The 17,858-nt window shown below is 48.6% G+C and overlaps 1 protein-coding gene across 9 annotated transcripts in view; it reads left to right on the top strand.

Annotated features, from left to right (window-relative positions):
* The window catches only part of lcor (ligand dependent nuclear receptor corepressor), a 40,024-nt gene that overhangs the window by 2,123 nt on the left and 20,043 nt on the right, over nt 1–17,858 (top strand). For 8 of the 9 annotated variants that reach the window (XM_088372793.1, XM_088372795.1, XM_088372798.1 and 5 more), the window contains exons 2-5: nt 14,063–14,128; nt 14,528–14,607; nt 15,759–15,894; nt 17,320–17,688. In XM_088372793.1, coding sequence (XP_088228919.1) covers nt 14,063–14,128; nt 14,528–14,607; nt 15,759–15,894; nt 17,320–17,688 — 651 coding nt within the window. The remainder of the gene's footprint in view (nt 1–14,062; nt 14,129–14,527; nt 14,608–15,758; nt 15,895–17,319; nt 17,689–17,858) is intronic. The other variant, XM_088372801.1, reaches the window with a different exon arrangement.

The raw sequence follows: 17,858 nt of genomic DNA, 5'->3' as shown, positions 1-17,858 counted from the left end.
TTTGTCTTCTTATCTTTGAAGGCAGCCTGCTTGAATTCGGACTTGTTTGAGGGCTAATTAGCGGCAGGCTCACGTGGACTCCAGCGATGAGCGCTAAAGTGCTAGCGTCGAGTGGGATCTTTGGACAAACGGACGCGAGGCTTCTCAGTCTCTTGACTTTTTGTAAATGAGCATGAAAGGGTTTTCACTTGGTTGGTCAAATTGTCACGCTGCTATTCCTCTTCTTCTTCTTCCAATTATAGATGAGTGTAAATGTTTCAAAGCGAAACACTCTTTGTCCTGGAGGGGCAAACGTCACAGCGAGCCAAACGGGAGCCAAAGTGGCTTGCGCTCGTATGTCCAGGCCTGATGAAATGCTGCTGCCGTATTGCTGTGGAAGGGGCTTCAATTCACTTTTTGCTTTCCTTCCTCGCCCCTCTCTCAAGTCCTTTCAACGCAACAAATGCAGAGTAACAAATGCACGTTGTAAACTTGGAACTGCATCTTAACTCCTGACAACTTGTGTGTGTGTTTGTGTGTGTGTGTGTGTGTGTGTGTGTGTGTGTGCGCGCATGATTGGCAGATTGTGTTTTGCAATTGTTTTTTTTTTTAGATCCTCAACACCTCCACATCTCCTCACGCTGAATTAAACAGTCATTTCACGCCTTGTGGGTGTGGGTGTGTGCGCACACACACACTTAGCGTAACGTATTAGCAGATAAGACGGCAGCTAAATGTCATCCAAAGCATGCTATGTTAATCATTAAGCAAAGTGGCAGAAAGAGGGAAATTGGATGGCTTCATTTGTGTGTGTCATGAGCTAAGCGTCTGGCTTGAGTGGAATGGATGCAGAAAAAAGCCCCAAACTCACTCTCTTCAAGGTCCATCCCTCAGTTGCACTACAAATGCTATCGGGAGGGAGGTCTTGGAAGATCAAGTGCCTAGCATGCTAGTCAATGCTAGCTCTTCTTTGCATCTTCTTTTAGAGGAAGCTACATGAATGACTTTGTACTTTTGTGCTATTATCAGATTGTGCGTAGTGGCCAGCTTTCTTTATTTTACGGAACACGAATGAATCTTCTGTTTTTGTAGTTTTGCTCTCGCCGGCCAAGCTGCTCGTTCTGACTTTTGTAAGCTAACGCCCTAGCTATGGCACTAACTCGGCATTCCATGAGTCATCTGCGGCCTTGTCCGAATTGGTAGGCCGGTTCCTCCCTCCAAAGGCTGCGTGACATAACTACCCGCACACCTGGACCAAATTGACACAGCCTTGGAATTTGAACATGAAAATCTGGCCTTTGTTTCCATGGAGACGAGCGACTTTGGAGCGCACCTTTGGAGCTGACGTTGCTCCGCCCTTTGCCCGTCCTCCAGGATGCAGCCTCCAGTTTTGGACATAGTTTGTGTGTTGTTCTTAGAACATTATGACTTTTTCCGGATTTGTCGTTGTGAGTCTTGTCAGGTAACCTGATAGTTTCAGGTTCTGCAAGCTAGCATGCTAACCAGCAGTAACAAAGCTTTACAGTAGATGCAAGACTTTGATCTTTGATTATTGGGTCCCCCCCCGCCCCCCCCCCCGTTCCATCAGCTCACTAACCAGTTTGAGGTCTGGACTAAGTAGTATGCTAACACAGCTTCGATGAGAGCAAATTTCCATCTTCTCCAACGGCACAAATGGCGGATTTGTTTGATCACACTGTTGTGCATCCCCCATGTCGTTAACGGGATAAAATTTGGCCCGCCTCTAAGTCCCGCCTCCCATGCTTTCCATCGAAATGCACAGATGGAGCCATCCCCAGCCCCCACACCTCCACATCGGCAGCCACCCTCTCATCTGCTTCCGTCTTTGAAAAAACAAAACAAAAATGTCCACGGTGAATGAATTAGAGTGGGAGGTCTCTACACTGTAAATCTTTGCACTGACTGCTCATTACATATACACGCACACGTGTGCGTGTGTATATATATATATATATATATATGTATATATATATGTGTATATGTGTATATACACATATATACACATATATATCATAAAAAGTAACATAAATTATAATAACGTAAATGAATAAACAAATAATAAGCCATATGCTAAAGTGAAGCGACAGAGCGTAAGCTAATTCCTGGCTTCCTTATAATTTGTCTGCCCCAAATCTATGTAAGGCGTGTGCACACGTGTGTGTGTGTGTGTGTGTGTGTGTGTGTGTGCGTGTGTGTGCGCTTCTTTTGTTTAGCGAGTTGTGTGAACCCTGCCTGCGTTTGGTTGGCTTCTTCTTTGGACATTGACATCTTGTGAGCTCATGCGAAGTTGGAAGTATTTTGACTAAACACACACACACAAAGGCACACAATGCACAAAATGTTGACTCGCACCCGCCCACGTTTTTGGTACATTCCTTTTTAACATAAAGGCCTTCTTTGTATGGAGGGTCATATTTGAGCTGCTTTTTTTCTCCTCAGCTTTTGATCATTGTCATGAAGCGCGTGTGTGCGCGTGCGTGCGAAAACCAGTTTGGGACACAGTGTACAATCCAAAGTGTGAGTGTGTTTTGTCTCTTGCGGTTTGTAGATTGCGTTAACGTCGGGAAGGATTTGGTCAAGAATGTGCGCTATGTGGATGTTCTTGTCGCCACAAAACGGGCCGGTGATTTCTGATCTTTGTATCAGATTGTCCGACCGACCGATCGAATGATAAGAGTACATGGCGACAAAGACTTCCCGGACGCAAGGTAGTGTGCACCTTCAAATAGGTTCACGTCAATGCAACTGCACAAATGTTTCAAATGTGGCAAAAGTCTCTGGCCCGGGCCCGCTCCTCCCCTCTCGTCCCGCTTCCTTGCGCTTGTCCTCGACATCCTCGTCCGTGGCCAAGCGGAGCGAAAATTGACCGTTAATGAAATTACAGGCGGCGTCACCCGGATGTCCGTGAACAATTAATGAATATTAAGAGGCGGTGCGTCGTGCGCTAAGCAGACAATAATGACAAGAACGGAGCTGAGTTAAAGGGACAGGCCTGGACCCTGGCTTGCAACCAGGGGGCTTTGTTTGCTTGTGGAAAGTTCAAGAAAATACCTACGCACCATCTTGATGCATTTGAGCAAACGCCGCCAAATGTTGCAACGTCAACAAAGCACGTGTGGCTAGTTTGCGGTGGATCAAGATCTGCTCCAGATTGTACGTTCTACCACGTGTACGCACGCACGCACGCACGCTTCAGACACCCGCATCTGTGTCCAAAAGCATCATTCGTCCAGATTGGACGTTGGGACGCAATGTCAACTTGGCACATTGAGTGGCTTACAAATTTGGGTTTCTCTCCGTCGTCACCTCTTGTTCATTTGTGGTAGTCGTGTTGCAAAGTAAAGATTCAAGAATGAAAAAACAAGCGTGTCACTTTCACGTTTAAAAATGGCGTTCAGAGTCCACTTGGCTAGCAAAACGTTCAAAAAGGAAAAGCAGGTGTTCAAAAAATGCTTTAGTTGTGCCCCACCCCCCAAACCACCACCATTGTTCTGATCTTCAGCTAATTAAACACTATGTCAAGCGAGCACGACACCAAGCCGAGGTGCTAATGGAAACTTATGGAGGCTGTCAATCAAACCATCACGAAGCAGTGTTATGGTGTTCAAGTTCTTTTTCCCCAAATTAGAAATGCCAGTCTTTATTTGGTGCTCGGGTAAGGGCCACAAAGATGAGCGCAAAGTGGGGCTTTTATTCAATCCGGAGCCGATTGAAACGACATGAAATGTAATCGGTGACCATTTGTGGGGCCAGCCCAAACGCTAGTTGCATTGTTGCGGATGGACGCAAACCAACGCGGCCGAGAGCTTGTTAGCAAACACGCTCCACTTGGCGGTGGCGGCGACTCCCAGCAGAGTGCGACGCCTTGGCTCTCCTGCCGCCGATGGTGTTCACGCTCTCGGATTGAAACATCAAACGGCTGGCTCGTAATGAGTGCAAAGTGCCGCCGCCGCTGGTGGATTACTCACAATATTGACTCTTCCTGACAGTCATTAGTATCTTATGGCTGTCTTAAAGAACAATCGTAGCCTCAACACGCCTTTCCAATGCCTTTACATGATGCTACACGCACAAAGCAGATCAGGCCTAAAGTTTCTCTCTCTCTCTCTCTCTCTCTCGCCCCCCTGTCACCATCACTTCAGTGTCAAGCCCACCCGAGTGTGTACACACTGCTGCGCAAACACACACGCACGCAGAGTGAAGGTCAAGATGGCCGTCGGTATAAAAATGTCACGAGAGTTTAAAATCTTCTTTCTTCCCGGGTTTATTTTGTCATGTTTGTCTCGCCCCCTCCCCCCCCTTCGCTGCTAATGTAGTTTAGCATAGCGTAGCTTAGCCTAGGCGCGCTAGGATATGGTCAAGTGGGTGCAAAACGTCCCCTTTCGTCATCCAATTGTGGACAACGAAATTTGAGATAATGCGCTTAACTTGTAACACTCAAATGACTATTAAGAATGTTCAAGATCCGGATCAGATTGTGTTTTGTTTTCTTTTTTGTTGCTGTCGTAGTTGGATTCAACCAGTTGTGGCTAAAGGCAAACGTAAGCGCGAGTTTCCACTCGATTACGACCGCAAGTTTTTTTGGGGGGGCTAATGTGTTAGCTTCAACTGATTGCTAATGTCACCTAAAATGTGACATTGATCTACTTTAACCGTACTTACACCGAATGCACTGCAAAAATAAAGTCATCGGTATATAAAATCCTAACGAAATGAAATCATAATAAAGTCAATAAATGATATCTGGACTCTTTCAAAGTTTGTTGGACGGACGTCTTTGACATTTTGATTGCGCTCATGCACAGTGCGTGCACGTTTGTGCAGCTGCAGACGCTCTCAGCACTTAATTGACGCGTGGGCGCAGCCGCCATATTTTCTCGTTGCCGTCAAATGTGGCCCTTTTTATTTTTAACATAAACGCCTCCTCCGACATGGAATGTCAGCCCGCGCGTGGCTTGGCTTGGCTTGGCTTGGCTTGGCTTGGCTTGGCTTGGCTTGGCTTGGCTGTGTCCGCGCGTCTTCATTCGTGCTTGATGATTTTTGTTTTTCCAAATTGCGAGTCTGTCAGATTTGTAGCTTTACGAAGAGGAGGGCGAGTTTGAATCCTAAATGTTTTTTTTTGTGCCGAGTTGAGCGCAAGTGAAGGCGGCATGAGCGTGAAAGTCAACTTTGTGCTCTTGCGCCCAAACAATGTGTGCTGCTCGAGTGTGTCTTCTGTCACGTGAGGATTTTGATTTCCCAAGCGTGAACATCAACATTTTCCCCCCAGCTGTAACGTGTTCTCTGCGCTACTTGAAGACGCTCTCGCGCTACAATGGTCGCCCTGTGCCGCACGCCGCGTCCCTCGCCTCTGCTCGTCATTTGGAGAGAGAGCATCGAGCCCAAATGTTAACTCCACCCTGACCTTAAGCCCCAAGGCCTGGTTGTTGCGCATGGAAGCTGAATCAGGCACGTCCGCCTTGAAAATGTGTCTTTCGTAGCTCTGAGGTGTGTCTCACGCACTCTTTGGACCTGACTGACACCTTTGGACCTCTCGCACAAACACTCACATGCGTGTGTGGCGCTGCAGTGAAGAGAACATTCCTCCGAATTACGGCTAATATGTCATATTCATGCAGGCAGCCTCCTCTGCTCCTCCTGTGTGTCAATATTATTAGACTGGAGAGACCCTCCCCCACTCCTACAAGCCTGCGCGCTTCATCGCACACGCGCACGCACACGCAGCAGCAAATTAAGAGTAGAGCAGACCTTTGATTTTCCAAAAGGGAAATATTTATGACTAGTTCTATGCGCGCGCGCGCGCGCTTGTCTATGTGGGTCTGGGTCAGTGATATGTCAGACATTGTTCTAGGCATGCTCCCTGAAGGTGTGTACTGTGTGTGTGTGTGTGTATAGATCACGTGCCCCATTAAACTCAGTAAATTACTCAAGCCTCCAAAATGTCTTCCGTGGTCCCGCTGACAAGCTGCTTGTACGTTACTAAAGCAAAAAAGAAAGAAGGGCATATTTCGAAGAGCGAGATCCCAACGTAGGTAGGCACTTGTTTGGCAACATTCAAAAAAGACTGTTTGGCCAGAAGATATCAGTGCCATTGGTTTTGGGATCATGCTCAGAAGAATTCGACGCTTAAATCCTTCCCCAATGAAATGAATGGAAATGTCTTTTCCGCACCAAATCAACTCCAACTTTCCCCCCCAAACAATTAAAACAGCACTATATGCTCTCGCGCTTTCTAAAAACATGTAGCAGTGACAGTCCTGTTAAGACTAAACCAGCTTGTGTCGCATGATTGACTCATTGTGGCTCCTCCTGATGTGTGTGACTTGGCCTTTGGGGGGCAGTATAACACAGTCGTGCAGACAAAAGCGGAGAAGAGTTTCCGAACTGCCAGCGCCGCTGTAATTAATATTGGTCATGTTGCGTTGCGTTGCGTTGCGTTGCGTTGCGTTGCGTCTGGTATACTCTGTCTAGACGTGTTGCCGCACACATTGTGTCGCCGCGGCTATCCGTGCACTCTTTGCTTTTCAGTTAGGGGTTAGCATTAAGCTAACAAGGGGCCGTTGTAATTCTTCATTTCGTTTTACATTTCTTTTGCAAGTGCGCTGCAACAGCTCGAAGCCCCGGTTTTAGTTGATGGTTTTGAGGGGAGCTGTCATTGAGAAGTGGCTTTTGGATTTATTTCATTGGGGGAATTTTGGTTTAAAAATAACAATATGTAAGCGCATCACGTTCTTCTCTGCATATTTTATCTTGGTCTGTTTCCACGCTGCCATCTGGCCGCCACCAAGCGAGCTGCCCGTGAGCGGACTGCCCGCCCGTCAGCGGACCTACAGTATTCGCGCGCGCGTAGTCGGTGTTGTCGCAGCAGTGTGGGGGGGGTGCAGCGACGCCTTTGCATATAGGTCAGAGTTGACTTGCCTAATGTCCAAATGAGTCCAAGACATCCTCCGAGAAGACAAAGAAAAAGAACATTGTGCGCTTCTTTGTCCTCCGCCTGCAGCTCTGCTTCATGTGAACATCATATGATAAGCGGAGCGCGTGCACGCACGTATGCGCGCGCGGGCGCGCATACACACGCGCACGTCTGTCCAAAATATGTCTTTGATTTAGCAGCTTGGGGCCCCCTGACCTCGTTAGCTCACCCTCATTTCAGAAAATCCGCCTGCACAGCTGGCTGACAGCAGCCAGTGAAAAAACACCTTCAATTAAAAGACGGAATAAAAACACACACACCAAGAGCAACCGATTACATTGTGAAAATATGGCCCATAGTACCATTTAAAAAAATGCCCCAAAAGCCATAGAGTGACCGCCCTTAAAACAAACATGCAAATAAGCAGTGTTAAATATGTTCAAAAAGTCATAGAAACATGACAAGACGGCTATCAAACACATATTGAAACCAAAGGGACCCACATCCATATGTATAGAACGTGCCTCAAAACATACACAAGGATCAAAAGTGAAAAATAAAAAAGCCATTCTAAAAAATGGACTAAAACAAGACACAAAAACAAAATGTGAACAATCCAAATATGCGCCTGCCAAAAATGTGCAAAAATGCCCCAAATTCAAAAACATACCATAAGCAGAAAAGAAAAGAATGGGACCAAAATAATACTGGGAGAAGTTTTGCATATTGACCATACGCGGGCTTTTATTTTGCCTGCTTCATTTCATCGGAGTCAGTGGTCACCCTGCATGCTCTTATTAGCCCTTTGCGCGCCTTTGTTGTTGCCGTGCGCACTCGCGTACCTCTGTCGACGTGCGTGCGAGCGAGCGAGCGTGCGTGGCCTTGGTGCCACAGATCTGAGCATGTGGATTGGCGGCGGGAAAATGCCTGGTTTCCGTGACGACGGGAAGCTGCAGAAGGAACAGATGATGAAAGCCAACGAGGGCGGTGTCAACGTGACCCAGACCGGGAGGGAGGGAGGGAGGGAGGGAGGGAGACTTGCAAGGAGTTGTGGCAAACATATCCAAAGCTACATCTATCTTCCAAAATGAGCCTAAAAATGGCCGCTCCCACTTCCTGTGAATCCAAATTTCATGTCAGCAAGTGGAACTGGCTTTTCCCAAAACATCAGGGAGCATCAAAACAAATTGCGTGCGCTTGGGAAACTTGTTTTGTGGCTCTATTGACGAATTTCAAGTGAAATGGGCATCAGCAATTGTGTGAGGTGCCCAGCCCCTTTTCTTCTCACGTGCGTTCTCCTTTGTCTCATCCCGAGGTTTGAAATCCCGGCAGGAATTTACCCACGTGCCCCGGCGGGAGCTTTGACCCGACGTCCCAAACGCGCAGCTCGGCTCGCGCGACTGACTCTCTTAGCTTCGGTATGGGTGAAGAAGAAATGTGTCTTTTCTTCTGCTTCTTTGGGATCAATGTCAAATGTCAACATTGTAGGGATGAACTGTAAATTCAATTTGGTCTCTCTATTTGGAATGAAAATGATAATAACAAAGAGAATCATTTGTAATTTGGATGAAAAGTAGTCATCAAATCGTCATCTTTCCATTTTCCCTGACACAACAAGAGCAAAATCCTCTCTTTTGTATTTGAAAGGCTCAAGTTTTTTGAAACGGACAAAATAGGTTATGTTTGTGAAAGCCATCTGCATATGTTTTCGTCTGGCCTTAGCTGGCTGGCGGTCTCCTCACCTCTATCTAATCAGGAGCTTTAAAGACCGAAGGCCCCGGCCGGCCGGCCAGCCAGGGCGTGGCCGCCGTGTCAGGTGGCCGAGGTCCTGCCTGCACAAATTGGATTTTGCACTATCCACTCGCTCAGCGACTCGCTCGCCGTCATGCCGCGACAAATCGGACGCTCGCCCTCTTTTGTTGGGTCCAATTATATATATGTGTGTGTGTGTGTGTGCGCACATGCTGCTTGCATGGCTTGCCGTGTGTCACTTGCTTGAAGGGTTTTAATTAGCGGAACATTGCAAAGAGTATTGAAGAATTTTGTCACCAAACAATTCAACGCCATCAAAGGTTACGAAATCGAAATTTGTTTTTAGCGGCGAGAATGCTTGAATGCGAGAAGCGCGTCAACCTGCTGCTCACCTGGGCAAAAGTACTTGTCGGCCAAAGTGAAAAGGCAAGGTCGCCCGCCGCTTTAGCTTTGGCTATAGAAATGCTTTTGCGTTTTTCATTTGGCGTCTTTTCATTGGAATAATTTCTTCTGCCGCCTGAATGCAATTTGAAGAAGGTCGTCGCGAGAAAAAGAATACAAAAAATGTTACCTTGCTCTCCGGGCACCTCGCGAGCTCCTTCTCCTTTGAGACTCTTCAATGAGTCTCGCGGCCAGCGCAGCCACGGCCGCCTCCACCCTTTGGTGCTTCCTTTTCTTCTTCTTCTTCTGCTTCATTTTTTTTTTTTTGATGCAACCTTGACGCCATTTGACTTGCGAGTCCCGTGCTCTTGTTTGTCGTTTCACTCGAAGGAAGTTCTTGCTAGCATTTAGCGCTAGTATTTAGCATTAAGCTGGCTTGCGTTGCTGAATGACGTGAGCATTTGCGATGAGGTTGCCATTTTGCATCGGTTGCCATTTCGTGGTCTTTGCTGCTATTGTGAGGTTAGCGTGCTGAACAACAGTTTGATGGTAGCATTCAGCACTGTTTGGCATTTCACCGTTTTCTTGTTGAATGGCAGTTGGCTAAACTAGCACTAGCTAAGGAACAATTATCTATATGCCGTATTTGACTATTTTGACCCAGTGACAATGGTGTGACATTAGCGTTCAGCACTATTTTGTCAACACTGGATGTCGCCTTGTCAGCACGTAATCGACAGTGAAATTCGGGGGGAAGACGCCAAGCTAGCACCAGAGACATCGCTGGGATATCTTTTGAATAATCATGAGCAAAATTAGCCATCACTTAATCTTCTTCCTAAATCAATTGGCACAGAATGAAAGAATGCACGTGTTAAAGCCGCCCACTTGAGCTCCCCGCCGCTACACCCACCTCGCTGCTAATTGCTATCAATTAGCTTCTCATTAGCACGTTCGCGCGCTCGAAGGGCGCGTCAGTTTGGGAGGTTTAGTGGCGGTTAGCGCTGGGCGGCCTCCTTCTTGGTCCTCACCGCATAATTATGTCATTAGCGCAATGATTTTGCTCAAATGACCAGCAGCTGTGTGTGTGTGTGTGTGTGCGTGTGTGTGTGTGTGTGTGTGTGTGTGTGTTGATTTTCCGTCTTTTATGAGGCACAATCCTATTTTGTTGATGAACGACAGTAGCATGACACGCAGTCATAACAGATGACAGTTGAGCGCTCTTTTGTTCCGGAACAACAGTGGCATAACATTGCGATTCAATGCTATTTTGGCGCTTTTGAACACCGATCGACACACATGTGACGGAAGGACTATTTTGATGTCGTGTCACACCGGCATCTGGTGTTACTGTGTTGTCCAACAACATTCATCTGATGTTAGCATTGAGCGATTATTTGTTGCAGAAAACCCAACGTGTGACGTTAGCGCGTTTTGACCTTGGCCTTTATAGCAGTCGCGTCAAGCATTTCACAGTATTCTGCCTGTGAAAACCAGTTTTGAACATTTTCTTTTCAGTAGTGCGATGTTAGCGCCACACACACACACTTTTTGTTTCTGTAGCATCGACAACGGCAAAGTTAGCATTATTTGCTTTCCTATTGACAATAGTGCAATGCTGCAATAGCATCTAGCATTGTTTTGTTGCTCAACCGGAGCATACCTTGCATACATTTCCCACTCGTTTGCGGCCGATTGTTTCATTCTTTGTTGCGGTCGCTGCTGTGTTGCCGTGGTAACGCCACATAAGGCGACACCATGTTGAAATTCTGCTGCGTTTGTGTTTGCTCGTGAGGGGCGTGGTCTTGAATTACTGAGTCGATTTGCACAATTGATCGCAAACTCCAGCGGCCCACTGAGTGTTTGATTGCAATTCTGAGTGTGTGTGTGTGTGTGTGTGTGTGTGTGCGTGTGCCAGCCTCCTTTGAGCTCATCCTGCTTTTTTTCTTGAGAGAAAAAGATGAGATGAGATTAGGGATTTGGTTCACCGAGAAGCAAACTCACAAACACACACCTGACCTACATCCACAAAAAACATAGGTCCCCCCCTCCCCCCCAAAAAATCAGCATTTGTTCAGCCCAGATGTCATCGTTTTGTTCCATTTTCTGGTCTTGAGTGTCTTGAAAGTACAATATGTTTCAGTACGCAGCAAAGGTTGCGTGTCGAGGCGTCATGTGCACGTACCCGCCCGCCCGGCCGGCCGTTCAAACATTCCAAACGATAGGAGGACTCGCGCAAATGATTCTGCTGCTTCAAGCAGCTATGGAAGCGCAGACGTACGTGCCAAGGAACAGCGCGTCAGCTGACGCCACATGTGGCGTCGCCGTGTCATTAGCGATTTGGACGGCGTTATTGTCGCACATGTTTTTCCAATGTTGCGGTTTGAATCAGGCACAAAGGTCGCCCTGTGATCCGTCGCTCGGGTCGGCTAAATAAAAGCAGCTTGGGGCTAGCGCGTCCAGCCCAGTTTGATGCTAACTTCCCTTGAATGGGTTTTGTGCCTTGATTTCCCCCCCAATAAAGGATGCTCATGCTAACAGCTAAATGAGGCATGTCAATAATGAATGAAGCTGAACGGACGTCAAGTGCGGTTGCGACCTAAGCTCAGCCCGCTCTCCAGCCCTAATGAGCTATCGATTGGCCGAGAACGAGGCTTGGGTCATGCTGAATTATGAATGCTCACGCTGCGCTATATTTAGCTGTCGTTCCCTAGTCACAAGAATCGTCAACATTCTGGACTCTTCCTCCATACGTACACGCTAGGCTTCCTCACTTGGCGCTACGCTTCCTCACTTGGAACTCTTGAGAAAGGCCGCTGTTTTGTTTTTTTTCTTAACTCTTGGGCTTAATTGACTCCGTTTCATGCGAAGAATAATGCCGACGTCAATATCGTTACGGCTTTGCAATAGTCCGTTTAGCTTTTGACTTGAAAAAAGAGGAGGCCAACCTGAGTTTTAGAGTGAAGCTTCAGTTTGGCTACTTACGTCGTGACAAGGAGTATTTATACCCTTGTTCATTGCTTAGTTACACTCAATGCACATAGTGGCGTGCGTGGAAAAACACAACAGTGCCATCGTCTTCCGCTACAAATGAAGAAGTGCTCTGCTGACATACCTGTGTGTGGGCGTGCCTGCGTGCGTGCGTGCCTGCGCGCGTCTACATGCGGACGTACGTGCGTGCCTGCGTCGACATGCTTCCATGTATGTTTTTGTAGATTTGGGTTGCGTCGACATGCTTCCATGTATGCTTTTGTGGATTTGGGTGGTGTCTACATGCGTTGTGTGACTTGTGAGTCTGTCCATGCATGTGGAAAATGGCTCCCTGTGTGTGTGTGTGTGTGTGTCTGTGTGTGTTACATTGCTGTTGGACTCTGAAGTGAGAGGAAGTGACAGCTTTGTGTTAGTGAGCGCACACACACATGTACATATGTATGTATGTACGCACATGCAATATAGATGGTATACTTCTATGCTGTATATATGTTTGGGTGTTTTATTTATATATACACACACACACACACACACACACACACACACACAGGCACTGTGTGTCACCGCGTGTGTGTGTTTGTGCGCATACGTACGTGCGTGACCTACATTGGTAATCTTTTTTTGCCTGTGGCTGGCTGTTATCTCATCTGGCCAATCCCATCTCATAATAATATCCCGTATTGTCTCTTGGTGGATTACGGTTGATGCAAATGATTTTTGTTTTTTGAACATCCGAGCGTAAAAACAAGTCGCTCAGCGTCGTTCATAGCCAAGAGCCGTTGCCAAAGCGACACACTTTGCCTCGCTCGCTAAGGTCTTTTAGACGCTCACTAGGCCCAAGTGTGTTCACAACTAAAGGTGTTTGCGGCTAACACACATGACTGGATGTGAGCGCAACAACTAACTTTAGCCAGATGATGCTGAACGGCAGCCCATTGCGACCAGGCGGAACATGATGTGAATGATATGATCTCTTTGTGTTGTCTTGTTGTTCTTGTTGTTGTTGTTCTTGTTGTTCTTGTTGTTCTTGTTGTTGTGCGTGAGTTGCTGTTGAGGAGTTGTGGCAAGCGCCTCGTGCAAATGCTGCTGTTTCTTGAACGTGTCATTTGGTTAGTGCGGAGAGAGAGAGAGAGAGAGAGAGAGAGCAAGAAAGAGCAAGAGAGAGAGCAAGATAGAGGGAGAGAGAGAGAGAGAGAGACAGAGAGAGAGACAGAGAGAGAGAGGGAGGGAGGGAGGGAGGCCCTCCAAAGTCAAGTGTGTGCGTGTGCTGCGCTATCCAGCATTGTATGGTACTTTTCCTTTCAAGGTTGGGAACACGAATGCAAAAAGGTGTCACATTTGCAAAAATGTCGGGCTTTTGGTTGCCCCCCGATCATGTGGTTTGTTGTATTTGTGAGCATCGTAAAGGAAGAGATTTTGTTCATTCGCGAGAAACAAACTGTGCGTGCGTGCGTGCTATATGAACCTTTTTGCATTTCAACACATGCGTCTTTGTTTGCCTCCGCTTTCATTTGGATATGGTGGAGGCGGCTGGGCTGGGCGGGGGAGGGGAGGGGATGGGAGGGGAGGCGAGGCGAGGCGAGGCGAGAATCAATCGTGGGAGGTGGATTTTTGGGGGGGCGGGGGTGCCATCTTATGTATTTATGTCGGACCGTATGCGGTCGCTAGGCAACAGTGACAGCAAGGTGTTTACACTTAATAAAATGGGAGTGACTTTAGCGCACTAGTGTCTTAGCGCTAAAGAGAAGAAAGAGCGCGTGCATGTGTGTGCGTGTCTAGTAATTGGCGCAAACGCGTGCGCTCGCTCTGTCAGTCTGCGTTGACACAATGGTGCCGTCCGTCTGTTTTATCATGATTGCCACTTTTGATGAACCACACAAGGACTTTTGATACACGCACACACACCTAGTACATATAAGGTGTTGATTCGCAGACAAGAAAGTGTTTCTTTATCAAGTGTGATTTTAGCTGCGGTCACATGATTGCCAATGTGGACGTTAACGCGATCTCTCGTTTTGCCGGCAGGGTTCGAAAGCATCCTGGAAGGCTTGTTTGGGCCGGGAGTAGTCAAAGATAGCCCCTTTTCCCAAGGTAACGCACGCACGCACGCACGCACGCACGCGCACACGCCGCCGTTTGCTTTGTACTGACGGACGAGTCCAATTGTCGTCAAAGCGGCTAACAAAGCGCTGGCTGGCGGCTCAACGTCGCCATTTGTCAACGCATTGTGGAGGACAAAAGGCGCTCGTCGTCGCCGTTCCTTTTCTTGACGCGTCTCCCTTTCTAAACGTGTCAAGAAAAGGAACGGCAAGAAAAAGACAAACCAGGTGATTGGACGGAGGAAGCGCCATCCTAAGCGCTCCAATGGCCATGTTCATCTCTCAACTGATAGGACAAATCGTGCCTCTTGTTGCAAACTCGTGTGCCGTACAGCTTTTCTCCAAAAAAGCAACTATGGTTGGAAACAAAGCGATGTACCGTGTTTTGCAGATTGCCAGCCAGAGGAAGTGTCTGACTGGTCCTTTGATGACAACTGTCTCTTCTGCTGCCTGCGAGTTGATAAAGTCAAGGTAAGGCCGAGGGAGCTTCGTGTCATTGCTCCAAACGTTTTGCCCTCTTTGGATGGAGCGAATAGAGAAGCTGGCAGATTCGCCGTCCACACTTCAATTCCTTTATGCCTGTTCAAATAACAATCATCTCTCAATTAGCATGTTAGCTTCGAGCATCTCGGCACGCCGCCGTTGCGAAGCTACTCAGCCGGACGTCCAGGCCCCAAAGTAAGAACAGTTTAGCCGTGAGCGGATTGGAGCTAAAAATTGCACAAATGTGCCGTTTCACTTCTTCATTTGTATTTTGACAAAATGTCAAAATATGTCAGCATCTTCGCTTTTGCGCCGTTTGCCGGGCCGGGTTGGGTGGCTGCCGCTTGCTTCCTTGGAGGGAGGGAGGGAGGCTTAAGACGAGTACAATGGTGGAGCGGGCCTTGTTCTCCGACGTGACCCCGCTCTGACCTCCCAGGTTAGCCATCTGCCTCCTAAAAATCTCCTCCAAATCAAAGCCTGCCTGCCTGCCTCCCTCCCTTTTGTCCCACCAATCTGTCCCGCTAAGAAGCGTTAGCTCCTCGACGACAGCTTTTTTTTTTTTCTCTCTCTCTCTCTTTATCAAACGCAATTCGCACGGATCGTAAAATGAAGATGGAAATCAATGTCAAAAATAAGAGCCCTGTGGCCACGACGGCCGGGAGAGAAGCACAAATAAAGCAGCAGCGAGGCGTTCTCGTCTTTCTGCGTTTTGTTTTGCGCCAAGGATTACTGATTGATCGATTGGAAGGCCGATGCCCAATAGAGAGCCAGGCACTTCAATTACAGCCGCTGGTTTTCTTGCAGCGTTAATGCTGACAGTGCGTCTTCCTTGGCCAAAGGAGCATATTTGGTGAGGGAGGGAACCAAATCAATGAGTGGAGGAAGTGCAATTTTTGGATTCAAACAAATCATATCAATCTCCAAGTCATCGGATCAAATAGTCATACAATGACGCTCATTGTTGTCTACAAAGTCCAAGTTGAACAGGGGGTCGGCCATTTTTTTTCCAAAGAGCCACTTTGCAGGCACCGGGAAAGTTGATCATAAGAATGATACTAAAGGCGCTCCGAACAGAAGCTCAGTTGGCCAACGCAAGCGGGGAAGCGCTCGCTATAACGGTGCCTGGCTTTTTCCCGCAGGATCACCGCGCCGACGACACGGACGCCGGCGGCCGGCCGCCGGCGGAGGGCGACCACGCAAAACGGGAAGAGAGCCGCCTGGGCCGGCTGGAGAGACAAGCGCAAGACTTCCTCAATGCTGTGTTTCACAGGAAAGGTACGCATCAACGGCAATGTGCGTCCTTCCTTCCTTCCTTCCTTCCTTCCTTCCTTCCTTCCTTCCTTCCTTCCTTCCTTCCTTCCTTCCTTCCTTCCTTCCTTCCTTCCTTCCTTCCTTCCTTCCTTCCTTCCTTCCTTCCTTCCTTATTTCCTCCCTCCCTCCCTCCCTCCCTTCCTTCCTTCCTTCCTTCCTCCCTCCCTCCCTCCCTCCCTTCCTTCCTTCCTTCCTTCCTTCCTTCCTTCCTTCCTTCCTTCCTTCCTCCCTTCCTTCCTCCCTCCCTCCCTCCCTCCCTCCCTCCCTCCCTCCCTCCCTCCCTCTCTCCCTCCCGCCCCCCTCCCTCCCTCCCTCCCTTCCTTCCTTCCTTCCTTCCTTCCTTCCTTCCTTCCTACCTTCCTTCCTTCCACTGGGAAATGAAGCCATGCCATCCCATTTCAGGAGTGCCAATCATTTTGCCTCCCGTGTGGAGATGATTAAAATTCCATTTTTAATACCTTTCTCCAAATTTAGCTCTTCACTTTTGGGGGTGAGCGACTCATCTGAATGTTTGACTCGCTCCCAAGTCACGTCTTTTTTTTTTTTCTTCCCCCCTCCTCCACGCAGATGAAGCGCTTTGCCTGCAGGTAGACGTAATTAAAGTAAATTGTTTGAAAGTGGGCCACGCGAGCCACCCGCCTGCCCCACTTTGCTGAGCCCGACGGTACTTTTTGCCAATGCCAAGCGTGCGTGTTGACTTTTGACGACGCTATTGAGCCAGATGGGACGTGACTTTGCACGGCGCTTTTACGGTTGAATCCAAGCGGCCGGCGCTGGAATGAGATGGACGGCGACAATGAACATCCAGTTTGGAAATACAAAATATCTGCGTTGAGTCACCGTTCCGACACAACGTTGGCGGGCGGCAATAGAGGATTTATTTATTTATTTATGTATTTATTTCTTTCCCCCCCGCGTGGCCGCCTGCTGTGCCGCCAAAGAAATAAAGGGATTAAAATGAATTTGCTTAAACAAACCAGGGCGATTATTCATCCGATCTCATTTTGCGGCATGTCGCGGACGAGACTGCGTGTTGGCGGGCGGGAGGTCCCAAAGTGGCTTTGCCTTTCACAGCCGCCAGACGGCGTGTTGGCGTGCGCACGCTGTGTTTGCGCGCAAAGGTTTGGCACATGGCATTGTTACCGCGTGAAAAAAGCCAAACTCGTTTGAGTTTGATTGGAAACCGAGAAGTGGCGCTCGCTCTCTCGCTCGCTAATCTGGTGTCAAGGGCGGGATTAGAGGCTCTCGCTGCTGATTTTTGGGATTATTTCAGCATCACACCAGGATTATGAGCGCGGGATGCGGCTCACGCTGCCACGTCAACATCTCCCAATGTAAAATACGATTGCTTGCTTGCTTTCTGACCAATAGTCCCTTGGTTCTTTTCAGACCTCCCAAGTTTGTCGGACCCCCACATTCCTCTAGTGGCTCGTGAGATCATGCAGCGAATGATCCGCCAGTTTGCCGCCGAATATACCTCAAAAAGCACTCAGGACGCTCCGCTGCCGCCCAACGGGGCCATGAAGGACCAAAGCCTGCCGCCCTGCTCGCCAGCGCCCGGCTCGCCACCCTCGCCCGCCTCCTGCTCCTCGCCGTCGCCTTGCCTCAGCCCCCCCGGCAGCGAGGGGCCAACCGCCGCCGCCGCCGCCTCTGCACAGAACCCTGTCCTCAGCAAGCTGCTCATGGCCGACCAGGACGGCCCGCTGGACCTCACTGTCAAGAAGAACCCGGCCGAGAGCGACGCGCCTGCCCAGCAAGGTGAGATGCAATCAAAGTGCCACGCTGCATTTTGGGATGGTGCCAGGACCTCCCTCCCTAACCTCCCTCCCTCCCTCCCTCCCTCCCTCCCTCCCTCCCTCCCTCCCTCCCTCCCTCCCTCCCTCATGTGTGTGCAGCTGACAATGAAAAAGGACAAAATGAAGTGAAAA

Source organism: Syngnathus floridae, chromosome 4, assembly GCF_059516105.1.
Source record: "Syngnathus floridae isolate MCC-2025c chromosome 4, RoL_Sflo_1.0, whole genome shotgun sequence".
Classification (NCBI taxonomy): Eukaryota; Metazoa; Chordata; class Actinopteri; order Syngnathiformes; family Syngnathidae; genus Syngnathus; species Syngnathus floridae.
The sequence above is the reverse complement of the archived record's forward strand: the minus strand, read 5'-3'. Positions and strand labels throughout refer to the sequence as shown.